The 18,419-nt window shown below is 37.2% G+C and overlaps 1 protein-coding gene across 15 annotated transcripts; it reads right to left on the bottom strand.

Annotated features, from left to right (window-relative positions):
* Nucleotides 1–612: 612 nt before the first annotated feature.
* On the bottom strand, nucleotides 613–17,198 carry LOC103497105 (uncharacterized). 15 transcript variants are annotated; one of them, XR_007816074.1, is made up of 8 exons: nucleotides 16,853–17,198; nucleotides 16,243–16,489; nucleotides 15,937–16,152; nucleotides 11,889–15,815; nucleotides 11,635–11,819; nucleotides 11,270–11,543; nucleotides 4,471–8,898; nucleotides 613–4,096 (listed from the first exon to the last, which is right to left on the bottom strand). XR_007816074.1 is itself a non-coding variant. In XM_051080394.1 (6 exons), exons 2-6 carry the CDS (start codon nucleotides 16,447–16,449, stop codon nucleotides 11,468–11,470), a joined length of 4,611 nt encoding a protein of 1,536 aa, XP_050936351.1. In that variant the 5' UTR covers nucleotides 16,450–16,489; nucleotides 16,853–17,198; the 3' UTR covers nucleotides 11,154–11,467. The 15 variants fall into 15 exon arrangements, 3 of the variants coding, with proteins under 3 accessions (XP_050936351.1, XP_050936352.1, XP_008457409.2); XR_007816075.1 differs by having other exon boundaries at nucleotides 613–2,658; XR_007816076.1 differs by having other exon boundaries at nucleotides 613–2,658; nucleotides 8,799–8,898.
* Nucleotides 17,199–18,419: the final 1,221 nt, after the last annotated feature.

The raw sequence follows: 18,419 nt of genomic DNA, 5'->3' as shown, positions 1-18,419 counted from the left end.
GAATGGAGCAACACATCAAGAAGGTTGTCACGCCGCTCATTAATGAGTTCACATTAGTGACTATTTTTGAATTCATGACGAGTTAAAAGGTGAATTTAAATATTAATCTTGATAATGGAAACTTTTCACAAGGTTGATGTATATTTTTCTAAATTTTACAAAATCCAAAAGTCAATATATATATATATATATATATATATATATATATATATATATATATATATATATATATATATATATATATAAGAGAGAGATACATATTTACACGTTATATTTTTTAAATAAGTTAAGAAATTGATTTTTGAAAAAAAGTTACAAAAACTTACCATTATTGTAGTGTTCACATTAGGAGTAGTAAAAAAATTCATTCGTTCTCTCAATTTCAATAATTGGACACAGAGATTATCAAGGATTCAAGATCCAACTCTTTTCAACTCTAAAATGTCAAAAATAATTGCACGAATCTGATGGACAAGCAAAAGGACAGCAAAAAATGTGAACCAATGACAGAAATGTCAACAAAATTTGCCATGCACACCGATCATTATACATCTAGGGATATCCTTTGAAAAATAAAAAACAAATCCACCACAAAATTAAGGGAGGAAAGCATATGGAAGAAAATTTAATTACGAAAAGAGGGGTAATGGTTTATTACAGGATTATTAGAAAATAAGTCCGAGACATGGTCCCAAAAAAGGTCCGAAATGGACTCCAAGATTACAAAAAAGAAAAAGAAAGCAAGGGCAGCGACACCGAGATTGAAGAGTGCAGAGATGATTTTATAGCCACCTACTAATTCATTAAAATCAAATATGTTAAAACAGTTAGTCCATAATAATCATACAAATAATAAATAATACATATCACGAATCTCCCATTTTCTCTCGTCAAAGTTCACAATTAACTTTCCTCCAAATTTTGTTTTACAGGTTGAATGTAGCTTTGGTTCAATTTCATCTACTTTTCTTTTTTCACATTTTTATGAAGTATCAAAACTCCTTGTTTTATGTGAACTCTCTAAAATCTATGACAAAATTCTTGACCAAGTTCTGGGTTTTTTTGGAGGGTCTTTTTTCCCTATTCCTTCTGCAACCCAGTTCTTTTGAGTTCGAATCTAATGCAAATCAATGAAATGAAAAGGCTAATTGAAGATACTTAGTAAAAATAGTATTAAAATCTCAAACTAGTCCTAATTGCAAAAGGGTTGTCGCCAAAGTATTCTATCTACAAATTTTTTTATTTAATTTTTTAAAAAAAACACTCTACTAAAGCTGATATGTGTACAAAAGAGTATAATTTGGCGTTTTGGCTTCAAAGCAAATTGAAAATTCTTTATTGGTTTTGATCCACGACCAATCCTCTGTAATGCCTAGGATTTTTCAACTACCATTCATGCCTTCTCAAGGTTCAAAGCCAATGTCAAAATCCCTATCCTATATAGTTTTCTACTACCTGAAATCTTTAAAAAGATGTTACAAACAAATAGTTCGCAATTTTATTTCTAGCCCAGAAAATTAACTTATTCCACTAGAAACAAATTAAAACACCTGCTTATAATGAAAGCACAACTTCAATAAATAAATAAAAACTGTGGTGAATCGTAGCAACCAAAACACAAACTTGCCAGGTATAAGTATAATGTAAACTTACAGACATTTTAACCAAAGAAGATATAAAGTTGGTTGTATTCATGTGAAAATTAACGAAAATATGATTTAAACCCCAAACACCCCCACCCCCACCCCCCCAATCCCAATGAAAGAGTAGAAAATCTAATAAAAATCATGCAGAAAGGTTACTACTGGTCAATCAAGGGGAACAAGCAGAACCAGAAAAACCATCTGAAATGCTCGATGGTTAGATTCCAATTAGGCTCACAAGCAGTAAGTTGGGGCTTGAAGTACGGCACAACTAAAGCTAATCGGTTAATTCCATTTAGGAGTGGCACACCAAGCATCGCCTAAGTCAACCGATTGGAGGATAATCTTCTTTCCTTTCTTTTTAGTTTGTTTCCTACCTAGTATATTTACTGTATTTAGTTAGTATTTAGATTTAGCCACTCAAGGAAGCAACTGAATTGGAATGGTTAATCCCAAATCCATAAAACATGGTATTTTTCTTTTATTTCATAATTCTAATTCAATTTAAGAATTCCAACTTCAATTTTCATCAATCAACATTATTTAGAAAAAAGCACTAGCTGCAATGGAATCACATATCATATAGTCCATGGTCCACACTTGATTTGGGCATTTCTGTCGTTGATTGAAGTTTGAAGTAGAACTCTCAAGATCCATAACAATCCCATCGATGGCAACGACGCACATCCTTGCCAAGTCGATCGGTGTCATGCACACAGTTCAGTTGTTGACAGCACAGCAGTGAGCAGCCCAACCAATTGACAGTGCCTTTATTAATTAACTCTTTATGTACTAATTAACTCTTTTACACCAGACCCACCTTCATAGCATCCTCAAGCGCCTTAATTCAATAAGTGGTGAACAATTAACCTAACTTACCAAACCGTATATGTGATTTGGTAGGCATGGTCACAATTACAACTGCTGGGTGCTTCAGCTTCCATTGTTTTGTTTCCTTCGATAAACATATGGCTCGACTACAAGTTTACCCAAAAACTGAGGTAAATCAAACAGCCTACAGCCCATGGTCAAGAAACTCAGACCAACCCACGCAAAAGTATTTGATAACAATATTCTAAAAATACATAAATACATAAATAAATAAACAAATAAAGTCCCTCACGGTGGCCACTAACCATAACCATGCCTAAGAGCCTGAGGTCAAAGGGAATAATATTTTGCTTATCGGGTGTTGCCATTAGGGCTTTGATTTGGGGTACTTGGCTTGAAAGAAACAAAAGAATATTTTGATGATGAGTTTACCCCTTTTACTACTTTTTGGAATTTTATTTTATAATTCTGATTCCCTATTTCGTTGATCTTCTGTATTGGAGGGTTTTTTTTTCCTTTTAATAAGAAACATAACTTTCATTATCACAAAGAGCGATACAGAAGGAAGAGGAAATGAAGTACCCCCACACAAAAAAAAAATTACAAAAAAGAAGCCCAGCTGGTATAAATTTGGGTTAGAAAACCACGTACAAGCAAAAATAGTAACCAAACTACAGGAAAGAAAGTTCTCTTCAGGAGGAGGAGCTCTCTTCTCCTGCCCCTATTTGTTGGGTAATATATTTTCCCCATTCTAATAAAAAAATGTCAATGTCATCATGGTGTAAATGTATCCAAATTCAAGGTTTCACTTCAGCTACAAAGTACTCATTTAGAGAAAAAATCACTAGCTTCGTCCCACGACGGAGGTAGTAGAGGCTCATCCTGAAATGAGTGTCTTAACTTCATCTTGTTTAGGCGAACATAAGTAAAGGACTTCTTTCTTAAAAAAACAAACAGAAAGAGAGACATGCAAGCTGTAAAGTCACAAGATACCTTTCCAAAAGTTTAAAATTGGCACTACAAAAAGCTGTTCTAACATTTTCCAAACCTATCACATCTATTTTTCCCATGCGCAGGCAATCAGCTACAAATCGACGGGTGCCAATACTAAGAAATAGCGGAGAGCAACAATTGGGCATTTGAGCAAATGGAGTAATGGCCTTGCGTAAGACGGATTAGGCAGTTTCTTGAGGAAGCTAATCAATAAGGTCTGGATGCAATATTTATACAAACCACGAGAAGATGTGTTTCACTAAAAACTCTTGAACTTCACTTCTCTAAATGATATTGCAAGGTTCATGGAACGTTTGCCAAAAAAACCTCAACAAATACTCAAAAAGAATTACAAAAGGTGCGCCAGATTTCCAAAATAACAACCAATCAACATAAGATATGGTTTTGATCTTCACTTCCTTTTGGCTTTCATAAACTGCATACGAACAGCTGCTTCTAATGCAAGCAAAATGACTTCCATTAATAAATTTCGTCCGTTTTTGTGATTACTTTTTAGATCTCTCCTAGTTGGAAACTCACAATTTAGGGGCATTTTTGTGGGCTTGTTTTCTTTTTTCTTGTATGCCTTGGATTCTTTTTTTCTTTCTCCTCAATGAAAACAATTGTTTCTATCAAATAATAAAAAATAAATAAAATTTTAGCATTGTTTACCCTTTAGCAAGATCCAAATAAACACAATGAACTAATTGGGATTTTTAGACTTCCACCGGTGTTTTAAAAAGCCCTCTCAAGCAGGCACCTAGGCTCAAGGCACAAGTCTTGTGCCCCACCTTAGAAAGGCGAGGCTCACAAAATAAGGAGCTTTTTTCATTATTTTTAAAAAACAATAATAATTCAGGGTTTTCCTTCTAAAAGAACTAAAAGAATCAAGTTTACTAAGCCTAGGGGGCCTTCTTTCCAATATTTCCTCTTCAACTATCCTCTCTTTTTAATATAATATTTTCATATGTAGTGCACATCACAACAAAAAAAAAAAAAAGACCTGCACTTCTTGTGTGACTTGCGCCTAAGCTCCAAAAGGTCATTGCGCCCTTACTGCACTTTGGGCATTTAAAAACACTGCTTCCACCAAACATTTGCACAAAAACTAGGATAACAAGAGAAAGCCAAAAAGCTTAGTGACGACTAAGGAAAGCACAAGAAAATGTTAGGATACTTCCTAACAAGAATATAAATTAAGGTTTCAAAAAACCCAATGACCCAACAAAAGATCAACCCAACCTACACAACTTGTGTTGGGTTATCAACTCGTTTGTGTTGGTTTTGGTTCAAATAAATGAAATGTTTATGGATTGGGATGTTTCATAGGTTCACATAAAATAACTCGAACCAATCTGAACTTATTATTACTTCTAAAATGTATTTTTTTTTATACTTATGATACGATTATATATTCATAAATTTATTTTAGTTTTATTAAATTTATTATTTTTCAGATAATTTATTCTCCAACAATTCCTATAAATAGTTTTTTAGCACTTCGGAAAGAAACTTTTCATTATATGTGAAGTTGAACTTTTAATCTTAATTCAATATATGAAAATAATTAAATCAACTTTTTATGTACTAACATTTTACTTCTTCCTAGAATAATTTTTTTTAAAAAATGACCTGATTAACTAGAACCAACCCAACCTAAATGTTTCAAGGTTCTGTTAAGTTTGGTTCATTTTTTAATAAAGGTTGGTTGGTTGAAAGAAATTTACAACTCAAACAATTGGATTGGACTTCCAACCCAATCCATTCCAACCCACAGACACTCTTGGTATTGAGATATAAAGATGAAACTAGAAGATAGCCCGCGTAAAAAGGCACTTGGAATCTTTCTAGGTCACTCAACAATTCTCCATCATCCCTCCAATCCCCTCCCCTATATGTATAACCAAATACACTTGCTCCCTAACTAATTACCCTTATTCACTACCATTATGCCCTCTACCCAATACCATGCTAATATCCCTAACTAGTACTCTTACAGAAAACACCAGAAATACTCCTTTGCTTCAGATATACTATTCGAAATCTGGTAAACCTTCCAGCAAAGCAAGGAACTGAATTCCTGAATTTCCACTGGAAGATTTCTTCTGGTAACAAACTTAAGACTTCATTATTCTATCCAAACCCTTATAAATTAAACAAAGAATGCTAGAAACCATCTAAAGATTTGTAAATGTAGAAAATGTTTTGGGAGCATTCGGGACAAGAATTATCCTAAAGACTATAACAACCACCTCTCATTACGGTAAATACTATTTAAAAGTCTCCAATTGACTACAATCAACACTATTTCAAAGTCCCCCCATTTGTCACAGTTTTTACTATTTTACCTAACTTTTGCTACAGTGTTTACTATTCTCTTCTCAAACTAAAATAGTTTACACCTCATACACATATTATGATAACCCAAACTAAAATAATCCACATCTCAAACACAAACTAGGATAACCCAACTATAATAACTACTTGCCCGAAACGCTCCCTTAGTTTCTTACCAAATAACTTCCTAAAAATCAGTCCACCTTCCATCACCCACTATAAAACAAGAAAATTTGTCAAAGAAACACTCCACAATAATAAGTTATTCCACCCAAAACGAACTTCCACTATTACCTTAACCTTCCAAATAAGAAATATTGTTAAACATAAAGGAAGTATCTCAAACCATTGTCGGACCGAAGTTGGGGTGTAAGAGTAACCTGACAACTCAAATAACCCGAACTACCCAACCCATATTATAAGGGTTGGGGTGGGTTTGAAAAGTTCGGTTCAGCCCAACCCAACTCGAATTAATTAATTAATTAATTTATTTATTTATTTATTATTATTAATTTATTATTATAAAGAACTAGGTTACTCTGCCCTTATCTCTCTCAGTCTCACCGTCTCCTTCAGTCCTTCACATCTCTCACTCTCAGACTCTTCACGCAATGCCACGTCTCCCTGACTCATCGACTCCTTCTCACTTTCAGACTCTTCACGCCGCGCCACGTCTCTCTGACTCACCATCTCCTTCTCATTTCTCAGACTCTTCACACCGCACCTCATCTCTCTTACTCACCGTCTCCTTCTCATCTCTTAGACTCTTCACATCGTGCCTCATCTCTCTGATTAGCCATCTCCTTCTCATCTCTCAAAATCTTCACATTGTACCTCATCTCTTTTCACGCCTCGTCTCGGCCTCTCATCTTCGAAGTTCACCACCGGCCTCTCATTTATGGTGTTCACCATCTCCTTCTCAATCTCCGACTTCTGAATGTTAGTGATTATTTATTTTGAGCTTTTTCTTCATTAAAAATTTAGTAGATCTACATTTTTAGTAGATTTTCTGTGTTTTCACTAAGAGTGGAATGATGACATTAGAAAAGGAAAAGTTGAATCCAGAAATCCTACTCTCTTTTGCAAAATCTGTACAACCCAACCCATATTTTAAGGGTTGGGTTGGGTTGGAAATATTATTTGGGTTGCCAACCCAACCAACCCGAAAATATAGGTTGGGTTGGAAATGTCCCCCAACCCAACCCGTTTACACCCCTAGACTGAAGTAGGATATGGAAAGCAGATCCATGGGAAGAAGCCTGGATCGACAATCAATTCCCTAGGGCTACACTTCCTAATTTATGTGATAGAACCTTAAGCTAAAAACAGTAAGTGAACACTACGGTGAACAAATTAAGGCTTGAAAGTTGGAGAAAAAAAAGGAAACTGACCAACTTGAAACTCAAAGAGCTTAAAGATACTTAAATGCTGGAAAATATGGGTGAAGGATCCATACTGGGAGTGCTTTTCACCATGACGATAGTACTTAGTTAAACTTAAATGTGCTTCCTCCCTCAAAAGTTGGGCTTTATAAATACAATTTGAAAGCACCAATCAAAACATCAAATGCAAACTTAGAAGTGCTTCACAAAATAATAAATCATTGGTGCTTTAATCAAGTGTTTTTGGTTTACACAATCCCCCTGACTCATATTATTCCTTGATAATGTTCTATACACATTTTTCTCTCCTTAGTTTCCATCCCTACCTTCCTTCTTATACACTTTTTCTCACTAATCTCTCTTCACAAGCCTTCTCTTCTCTCATTAACTTCTCGTGGCAAACTCTCAGCATTTTCCCTCTGAACTTTATCTTGTCGCAACATAGAACTTTCTCACACCAATTACAACATAGTCTCGCTCCCATATACTATTTCTCTTTACATTCTCTGCCTCTCCCCATTATCTTGTTGTTTTTATAAATTTAATTATCATCTCAGCAAATTTTTAGCGAGCATCAAAACAAACTAGAAATAAGAATCCCCCGGGAAATTATTTTTTAATTTGAATGATACAAAAGGTATATACCAAATACCTGAATTGTTCTTTGGTTGGCATGAAACCAAAGGAATCACAAGAAAAGAGAGGAAGAAGAAAAAGTCAGTTCCACAGACTTGGGAGGGATAAAGAGGAGGAGGAGAAGCAAAAGACAAGAGACAGACAAAAAGGAAAAGAAAGACACGTATCTAAATGTGGTGAATGAAGGACTATGGTTAAAAAGATTTGGAAGGTTGTTTATGGCAAATAAATTTGGGCTGGCCTGGCAAGAGGTTCCAGAATTCTGCTGGCTATCATTTGTTGACAGTGCATTTCATAGTTCTCAATATAATAGCGCTCCCTCTGCAGTTATATCAAGTATTGGAGTGGGTTTTCTTGTAAACTCCAATAGGGAATAAATAGATTTTGGTTGTACCTTTTCACTAAATCAATACAGATAAAAGATTCGCTGCTTCCACAAAAATTATATCTGTAAGAGAAAGAATCAGCTGGTGCTTAAGATTTTTGCAAATTAGCAATTGCTTTATGACGTCCTTTCCCACTCTACTAATAAAGTGAAATCTATGTCATACATCTGTCTGTTTGGTTAATAAGAAACCAAACAAGTTTTTAGTACACGGCCATGGATTCAAAGAAATATGGGGATTAGTGTAGAACTTTATCTTATTCCTAGGGTGCACTTCCAGAACTAAGATGACATCCATTTCATTGCTTTTTGGTTTACACCCCTCACTCTATGCACTATTAGGGTAATGTATTTCATTTTTCTATCACAAAAAAAAGGAAGATCTAAGAATAGAGAGAGAGAGAGAGGAAGAGGAGGAGGAGGAGGAGGTTCCTCCCCTAATAATGAAAATTTGTGAGTGGAGCCTAAGTTTTATGACTTTAACGTCAAAAGAGTACAGGGCAAGAAACAACCATCAGTGCAAGATTAATGAATAGAGACACAGCAAAGTGATTTCCAACTAATGCATCTTTACATCAAACACATTCTTACCACCTCAAACAAAGATGACTTGCTAACCCTTCCCACTGAACTTTCAGCATTTTGGTAGTAGTCTGCTTCGCCCAGGAAAGTACAGGTTGAATTGAAAGATCTATTATGAAAAACAAATTTCACCAAAAAATAGAAAATAGAAAATCAACTCTAAATATTGACCGTGGAAGCTTAAAAGTTAAAATGGAATAATGATCAGATCTTCAATAAGAACATAAAATTGGTAATGGTAAAGAATTTCAACAACGAAATCTTACACATGCTCATTCCAAAAATCCTACAATAACTAACAAAAGAAAAGTATCATCCTTCTTTTGAAACGCCAATTGACTGTCAGCTATAGTTCATTCTATATATAAGAAGCCACTGATAGTCCAATAAGTATTGCAAGATTAACACACTTCCTATAGCAAGCTTCTCTTCGTATGTCGTTCTGAACAACTTCGTTAAACAATTATATATGAATCTCTCTTTACGTAAAAACGTTTTGATTTGTCATTAATAATGAAAACATGATAGTTATATGACTTCTAGGGGGTCTGTTTTTCAAAGGAAAAGCAAAGGTCTAGAGTTCTGCAGTTAAGAGTCCTCCTTCCACATATTTGGAAGGAAAGAAACCATAGGACTTTTTAAGACAGGTCGAGTTAGTTGGAGTCTTTATGCAGTAGTTTACAGAAAACAACTACTTGAGGGTGTTCTAACCCTAAAAAATACTGTTGTAATGATCATCTTCTCAGGATCATTAATAACTAGCTGAAAGGCCTTCTTTTGTAGTCTTCGGGAGGGCTTTGAAATCCAGGCCCTTAAATTGTAGGCCATCTTTTGACCAATACATTATTTCTTTTCAGAAAAAAAACCACCAAAAAAGGAGGAAAAAAAAACCTTCTTGTGTATCTGCCTCCAATCGTTTTCTAAACATATGACTCTCACAAAAGAAACAGTTCCTGTTGCTGAATTTCTTTCCATTCATACCTCACTCAGATCTAATCCACTAAAACAGAGTAGTGCATATGTCAAGGGTCGGTGCTCACAGTTTCAAAAGAAACTCGTATCTTATCTTAATATATATGAGGGTGTTTGGGGAAAATATTATCCAAGATTATAAGAACCACCTCTTGCCATAATAAATACTAATTTGTACACCTCAATTAGTTACAGTCAACACTATTTCAAAATTCGTCATTTGCTAAATTATTTACCATTTCCTACTGTTTTTACTATTTTCCATTCATCATTTTTTTGTCTTTACTACTGTGTTCACAAAGGAAACAGTTCCTGTTGCTGAATTTCTTTCCATTCACACCTCACTCAGATCTAATCCACTAAAACAGAGTAGTGCATACGTTAAGGGTCAGTGCTCACAGTTTCAAAAGAAACTCGTATCTTATCTTAATATATATGAGGGTGTTTGGGGCAAGTATTATCCAAAGATTATAAAAACCACCTCTTGCCATAGTAAATACTAATTTGTACTCCTCAATTAGTTACAGTCTAACACTATTTCAAAACTCGTCATTTGCTATATTATTTACCATTTCCTACTGTTTTTACTATTTTACATTCATCATTTTTTTTTTTACTACTGTGTTCACTATTTTCATCTCAAACTAAAATAGTTTACATCTATTATACCCAAACTAAAATAGGCTACACCTCAAACACAAACTATTATAACCCAACTATAATAACCTAGGACTATAATAACCAACTCTCTGTCACAAACAGAACTTAAACTTAGAATTGGCCACCCCAACAAATAAACAAAAGAAAACTGGTCAAAGTGATACAGTTTAGAAACATGCTTACGCTTACAATAAGTTCAAACAGTACTCAGGGGCTTGCCAATTGGTATATAGCTCCTATGCCACTCAGATTAACTAAACGCAAAGATGTCTAATCTATTATGAAGGTATTTCAGCTTTTACCCTCCCTAGTTTTTCTTTCCCACCAATTAATAAAAAAAATAAAAATAAAAATGAAGTACATTATTGGAAGCGCTTTTCTAGTGAAAAATTGGTCTGAACAAGGTATACCTTTTTTTTAACATTGAACAAGATATACTTGGCTTACAATGATGCAAGACATGAGTTGTACCAAGCATAGCCAGTTCAGGTACTCATTTAAGGACTCTCCCAGACAACAAGAATCGCCTACCCTAATGCTAAAGGGTCCGGACAACTTTATTTAGCTTCTTTTGCTAGGATATATCTTTTTTTATAGGAGACAACATTATTTCATTTCAGCACTGAAAACAAAACCTACGTGAAAAACATATTATGTTTCCACGAATGTTGATAAAAGGAACACCATGGATTTAGATGAAATGGCATTTAAAGGAGGAGGATGGAAAGAACATGCCACACAATGAAGTGATAGTCATATACTAAACTTCTACAACATAATGTTGATGTCAACATGAACCCATCCCAGAACCAAATATATAACCTATAGATAAAACCAACAAACTTAACTGCCAGCGAACTTCATCCTCAAAAATCATCTCCAAACATGGCAGATCAACCCTGAAATAACAAAACTAGAATAAACCACCCAAATTAAGAAAAGAAGTATAGATGGGGAATCACCTATATCACTAGATGCAACAAGACCAAGGAAACAAAATTGGCCCCTGTAAAACGAAGTCCATGAGTGTGAGAAGAGTTGCAAATTTAATGCTTTTTCCCGCGGCTCTCAAGACCAACATTCTTTGATTTGCCATCCTCGGAGGAATGATCATTTGAAGTTCTACAAGGAAGTAATATACATCAAATTACAATTAACATGAACTCAGAAGAATAAGACAGCAGCAATTATACCAAAAGGACGTCAAACTTACACTTTATGTTTCTTTGCATTTTGTTTGATGCTCTGCACCATATCCATAGCCATCTTCTGGTGCTCTCTAGTTTGTGAATGTAGTTCCAAGCCTTCAACTGTTTCGCAATCAACTTTGCAAATCCTACACCATCCCATGCTGGTTGGTTTCCTCTTCCTTGAGTTATCAAAAGATTCAACGTCTCCCTGAAAATTTTCATTTTCAGAAAACAAAGGATAGAAATAGAAATGCAGAAAGAAATAACAAATTATAACATGAAACTTAACTGCAAAAAATCTCCCATCATCTGCAAGCCCCTGACGAGAAAAACTGCTTCTAAACCCTGGTTCACCAAGCCGAGGATGATTTGGCCTATGCCCTCCACCAAATGGCTCAAAGTTACCAAGCACAGATAGATCTCCTATCCGAGAATGACCAGGATGAGAACCAAAAGCAGTCAGCTCACCCAAGCGTAAATGCCCAGGCAAGCTTCGAGGTCCAAAATGTCTATCTTGTCCAATTAAGTCACCAGTTCTCAGATGTTCACTCATCCTAAAATTACCGGGGCTCTCAAAATCACCTCTTTGCAGATGGCTTCGAAAAATAGGAAATCTAGACTCACGAAATGAAAGTGGATCACCAAAATGACGAGGGAAGTCTTGACCATCAATTTCCTCAACACCCGTAAACCCACGACCTCCAAACCCACGTCCATGATATTCATGCAGAGGACTTCTTGGACCAAATCCATCTACAAAACGCCTGCCATAACCTCCTGGTGCAGGAAAGTCAGAATGGCCACGAGCTCGATCTGCTGGTCCAGTAGGATCTTCATAGAAAGCAATTGGTCTCTCAGCATCTGTAGGATGTAATGCACCACCTATATGACGAGGAGGCAAAACTCTTGAAGCAGCTGCACCATCAATGGTTAAGCCAGTATCAAAATTTTGCCCATGCACACCCCTGTCAAAAGGTCTCAAAGAGTAATTCCCAATTCTCTGAGCAAGTTCAGATTCCAAATGAGAAGGCCGGGGAAATTGCCTGAGAATATCTTCAGCATCTGTCTGATTAATAGGACGACGAACTGTATCCAGCGGAAAGGGATTCAACTGTTCTTCATGCATCAGTTTGAATCTTTCGTCCCTCAAGCCAAGTTTGGAAGAGGAATCAGGACCAGGGGCACCATTCAAAGGCAACACATTAGGAGGAATCCCAGTGAGATGTGGTGGATGATGTTCCCTGGTCCCAGGAAGATGAGAATCAAGTCTTGGCCTTTGATTTGAAAATATCTCAGCCTCCAAAGGATGAATGGGGCGCTGAACACCAATTTGAGCTTCAGGAGCATGCAACAGTTCCCTTGAATCAAAAGCCCCAGGAAGCTTTGAACGGAAGTGCGCTCCAACTGGATCACCTAGAGACATCTTCGAACCCCCTTGAGAAGCAGATGGTTGGCTTAGACTATAGGTTGCTTGAGAACCAATGGATCGCTCCAAAGCTTGCTGAGGACCATACTGACCTAGCCCTCTACCAAAAGATGAGGCAGAACCAGATTCTGGAATGCCACCCGGATGAAATGGTTCAGATGGATTGAAAGGTTGTCCAGGATGAACCACCAAGCCAGGGGCCCGTGGCCTAACTTGCATGGACGGATTATTTGAAAATTGTGCTTGATGATAAGGTCCTGGAGGAGGTCCTGGTAATGACGGTGCTGCCACACCTTGTTGAAGTGCAGATGACACATAACTACTGGGTGGTGTCTGATGTCTTGTGTGAGCAACTAGAGAAGCTGGATGAGAAGTCACTGCTGCGCCAATTTGAGTGCCCCCAGTTTGAGGTGGAATTTTATCTTGATAGCCATGTTGATTCAACATGCCAGGGCTACCAAGTATTAAAGATGATGTAGTAGTGGCACCTTGTTGGCCCTCATTTGTACCAGAGGGAGGGTGTGGAGTTCCACTAGTGTCATTCTGCATCCTCTTGCTTTGTTCTTCACGTAGTTCAGTGTCTTGTGATGAGATATTAAATTCTTCCTGATTTCCTTTATTCTCAATAACAAGATCCTCCATTTTCTTAGGTTCAGTGCCAAGATCTTTCTGGTCCTGAATACTAACTTCCCCCAACTTATCATTGCTTGGATGATCAAAAGTACCTTCTGTTGCTTCTGTCTTTATCTTTAGCTCAACCTGCTTGGTCTTACCACTGTCACCTACATGTAAATTAGAGTCCATCGCTCCATTTTGTGGAGTACGTTCAGTAGATGTATCAGCATGAATAGATTTGTCCCCAATAGCATATCTACCTTTATCAGCTTCGGATTTTTCAGTCTTCAACCCACCAGCATTTGCCCCCATAGTAGATGACACATCCAAATGATTTGCAGCTCTTTTGGCATCCTTTTGAGAAGATGATCCACTCTCTCGCCCATCTAGGCCTTTTTCTAATTTGCGTTCACCAAATCCATCCGGCAACTGCACCTGGTTACTATTTTTACCAAATGTGGGTCCCTGTTTTATAGTAGGCTGGTTAGCACCAGGCTGTATTGCTCTTACTGGAACACCAACCATGGACTGTGAATAAGGAATAGATTGTGCTCCTTGGTTAGGCAATAAAGGCCTTCCTTCGGAACTTTGAGAAGAATTGTGTTGCATGCCATGAGGTAGATTGGCATTGTGCTGCAAGTGCGCATAGGCATGATTATGTTGAGACAAAGAATTTGGAGGTCCAGGTAGACGCATTTGAGGTGTCATATGCAGTTGATGCTGTATAAACTGCCCTTGCTGTCCAAAATGCTGGTGTTGATGCACAACTTGCTGGGATGTAGACTGTTGCACTAGCTGCATGACAGGACGCTGGTTGGCTGCCTGTCCAGGGCCTCCAGGTTGTTGAGCATGGGAGTGTATATGTAGTTGTTGAGCAGAGGAAACATTTTGAACCTGATTGGAGGACGGCAATATTGGTGGTTGTTGCTGGTTTTGGTACAGAGGTGGTTGGGATGGGCGCATGGGAGGTGGTTGGGGCAATTGAGACTGAATTTGAACTAGCGGTTGGGATTGTTGGTGGGCCCCACCTTGCGGTGCCGATGGGACATTCTGAGGAACTCCCAACTGCATTTGCTGGTGATGTTGTGGCTGGGGATAAGAAGGATAGCCTGTTGCAGCATATGTTGGTGGATTTTGCGTTTGGGGTTGTGCATTAGGCGTCAAGGATAGAGATTGATTGATCTGTGGGTTAGGAAGCTGAGAATGGTGTTGAGCGGTGGCTTGTGACTGGGATGGTGGCTGAGAAACAGAATGGTGAGGCGGATGGAAAGGAGGATGCACCTGTTGCTGAATCTGAGCCTGGGAATGAGACTGCTGATACTGGGGCATATGTACGGCTTGCTGCGAAGTAGGCTGAACTTGAGGATATGAGTGAGGTTGAGATTGTGCTTGGCCAGGCGCAGGTGGGTGTCCTTGCTGTTGGATTTGAGAATGCAGGGTTGCAGCATGATAAATCTGCTGTTGAGGGTTGACCTGTCCGTGGTTTTGAGATTGACCAACAGCAGGTGTTTGGGCATGCATATGTAATTGAGACTGTCCAAGTGGCTGAGATAATGGTTGAGACTGTGATAGAGATTGAGGTTGGGCCTGGGTTTGGGTTTGGGGTTGGGGTTGGGGTTGGTGATGGACTGGAACTTGGGTTTGAGGTTGGGGTTGAGGCTGAGGCTGAGGCTGTGTCTGTGTCTGTGGCTGTGGCTGTGGCTGTGGCTGTGGCTGCGGCTGCAGCTGAGTCTGGGGTTGAATGTACGCCTGAGATGGATGCTGAGTGGCTACTTGTGAAGGAAGAGCATGGGATGGCTGCGAATGCTGATAAGGTACACCAGCTTGCTGCTGGTAAGGATAGTAGTTCTGGTACTGCTGTTGATAAGAATCATATCCAGGATACTGCTGGTAGTACTGTTGATACTGTTGTTGCTGCTGTTGATACCACTGTTCTGAAGTCGGCAAAGCAGCTTGAACAACAGCTGGACCCTGGGAAGTGGCGTTAGCCTGCTGATTGGGATCCTGTGCAGGAGCACTGACTCCTACACTCTGTGAAGATTGGGCTTGACCTTGAGACTTTCCCATTCCAGAAGACTGGGCTTGATCGGTAGCAGCTGCCGTCCCACTGACTGTGGTACCTTGAGCAACGTCTGCTTGTTGTGCTTGAGGCTGCTGCACACCCTGCCATTTTAACAACATAAACAAAAATCAACAAACAAGAATAAAAATAAAAATACGTATATTTCTATCTTTAGTTCTCAAAGCTGGAAGATAATTTGAACAAAAGCAACACTTCACTCACTGGACAAGTTTGTGCGTGCTCCTGTACTTGCCGGTGTACAAGTTGAATCCCACAACGATTGCATAAAACAGGGGAATTACCGAAAGCACATCCAGAACAATGAGTTACACAATCAGACAATGGCCCTTGCCAAGTGCATCCACTCCTATGATACAGGCAATGAACGGCTATTTTTCCGATGGTCTCAGCAAGAGTTTTATTTGATTCAACCAGTGGCTGCAAGAAGTAGTGAAATTGGGTGCATCAGTATAGATAGATGGTAACACGAGTACGAGAGTTCATGGCCACATAAATAACAGATATAACCTTAGAATCGGCTTCTGTAACCAAGTATCCGTCATATGGACAAGCCCTGGTGGTGCTAACCACATACGTTAAACAAGGCTTGCAATATAAGTGAGTGCACTGTGACTGCAACGCTTCATGTGGGTAAACAAGCAAGCGGCAAACTGGACAGAAATATTCCCCAGCAAGAGACTGAATGTTCAATATGCACTCGTTGTCAAACCCCATACTGAAGTTGGCTTCCTGCAGTAATTCCTAGCGCATCAACCTGAGTTCCCATGAGAAATCAGTAGAATTCGTTGTACAACATTGACAATGAATACCCAGAAACAAATAAATCAATCGATCGTATGTGATAAATAATAATGAAAGTCACTTAAGCACAAACTTTGAAAATGAACTCCACTGGTGTCCGCTGTAGACGAACAAACACTAAAGATTGCAATCAATTACAAACCACATTTTCAGAATGAAGAAGCCAATCAGTGCAGAAGACGAGTAAATGAACATAACGCGACGAAGAACGCATAAAAATAGTGATTGACAGCACAAAAATCAATCAAATGAGAGGGTCTGATCAAAGATCAAAAAACAAAGTCATACACAAATTTCAAACGCAACCATTTCGTACCCCAAGAAACAATAAACAGGATTTCAGATTTCGACAAGCGCTTATAAAATCATCAACACTGCGGAAGCCGAAAATTGGAAGTCATCAACAAGAAAATGTTAGGGTTTGGATTACCGAACAAGTCATCAAAATGGAAGGGGGGAATACAAAGAAAGAAAATCAAGAAATCAATTTGAGATTAGGGAAATGGCTAGAAATGGAAAAAAGGTTCCTTCGAGCTTGGTAGGAAAGCAGTGAAGGAACTTCGAAGAAAAAAGCTATGGCGGTGAAAAACAAGAGAGATGAGTCTCTTCAGCCCTAAACTAGGCCGTGGGCTGTAGAAATGGTATACCAAGTTCCCCTTGACCTGTTGACGGCGTTTGTGGAAATGCGGCAAATGCCCTATCAACTTAACTGCTGGACGGCGTTTTGAGATTCTTCCGTAACTGTGGTTTAAGGTTAAATCGACGAAATTAACTTTGGGATATTAAATTTATACTCAATTTTTCTATATCCTTCATCATGGTTGGTCTCATCCTAATCCTATACCATTTGGGTATCAATAAAAGTGTAAAAAATTAAATCATGGCTACCATAGATTATACTCAAATTTAAAATATAATTTTCAAAATATTTACATCCTAATATGACAAAACATGATAGACATAAATAATAGTTTATTATAGTCTATTGATATTTTATTATATTTTAAAAACATTTTGATTTATTTTACTATATTTAAAAATAACTTAATTTTATCTTTCATATATACCCTAACCAAGATAATAATTAAAAGATATTAAATGTGGAGTTAAATCCTATTTTTAAGATTTTAAATATTTAAAATAAAATAAATCTAGTTTATGGGCCTTTGATATAATTTAACTAGATTTTGAGTTTTCAATTTAAATATGTTTTTCGGATGTTTAGTTTGAAAAATAAGTTTATTATATTAAGCTAGACTAACGTTATACTTGAATAGTTTAGTTTGAAAAAATAGTTATTTTAAGGGAAAAACACGATATGCAACCACTCGAAATAGGATTTGAAATGCATTTTAGATATTTTTCATTGAAATAGATTCAATAGATATTAATTTTTTTTAAAAAAATCTCAAATCAATTGAAACAGCCTTAAACTTCACTTCGTCATTTGTTATAATAAATACTTATATTATATTAAAAGTAAGAATATTGCAACGTAATTTTATGAATCTATAGACCCATATTTGACCCAACTTATTTTGCTCGACCCACATGTCTCAAAGCTTTGTTTCTTAAGAACCTTAACAATTTCCAATGACCCAAAATTATTTTCACACATACTCTCGAGGGCTTCTTTAATTAATTTGAATACTTTTACTCAAGCCTAATGAAGTTGGTCTAACCATATATTATTAGATGAGTTTATTCCATTCCTTGTTTGCTTTACTTGTCTTTTTAAAACTTAACACGGAGTTTCTTTTTGCGGGATAGAATGATGTAGAAATAGTATGATTATTCTAGGTGAATTACCTAATTACCAAGTTGTAACCGACTTTATAAATACAAGTTTTCCTCTCTTTGATGAAACATCTAACAAACTAATT

Source organism: Cucumis melo, chromosome 12 (genome assembly GCF_025177605.1).
Source record: "Cucumis melo cultivar AY chromosome 12, USDA_Cmelo_AY_1.0, whole genome shotgun sequence".
In the NCBI taxonomy this organism is placed as follows: Eukaryota; Viridiplantae; Streptophyta; class Magnoliopsida; order Cucurbitales; family Cucurbitaceae; genus Cucumis; species Cucumis melo.
This window is presented reverse-complemented; position numbering and strand designations above follow the sequence as displayed.

What these genes read in the sequence shown, in the direction of transcription:
- LOC103497105 (XM_051080394.1), bottom strand. Translation starts at nt 16,449, where the DNA reads ATGGGGTTTGACAACGAGTGCATATTGAACATTCAGTCTCTTGCTGGG. An exon ending in TTTTTGCAGTTAAGTTTCAT is followed by an intron (nt 11,820 to 11,888) that starts GTTATAATTTGT and finishes GAAAATTTTCAG; the next exon opens with GGAGACGTTGAATCTTTTGA. An exon ending in AATGCAAAGAAACATAAAGT is followed by an intron (nt 11,544 to 11,634) that starts GTAAGTTTGACG and finishes ACTTCCTTGTAG; the next exon opens with AACTTCAAATGATCATTCCT.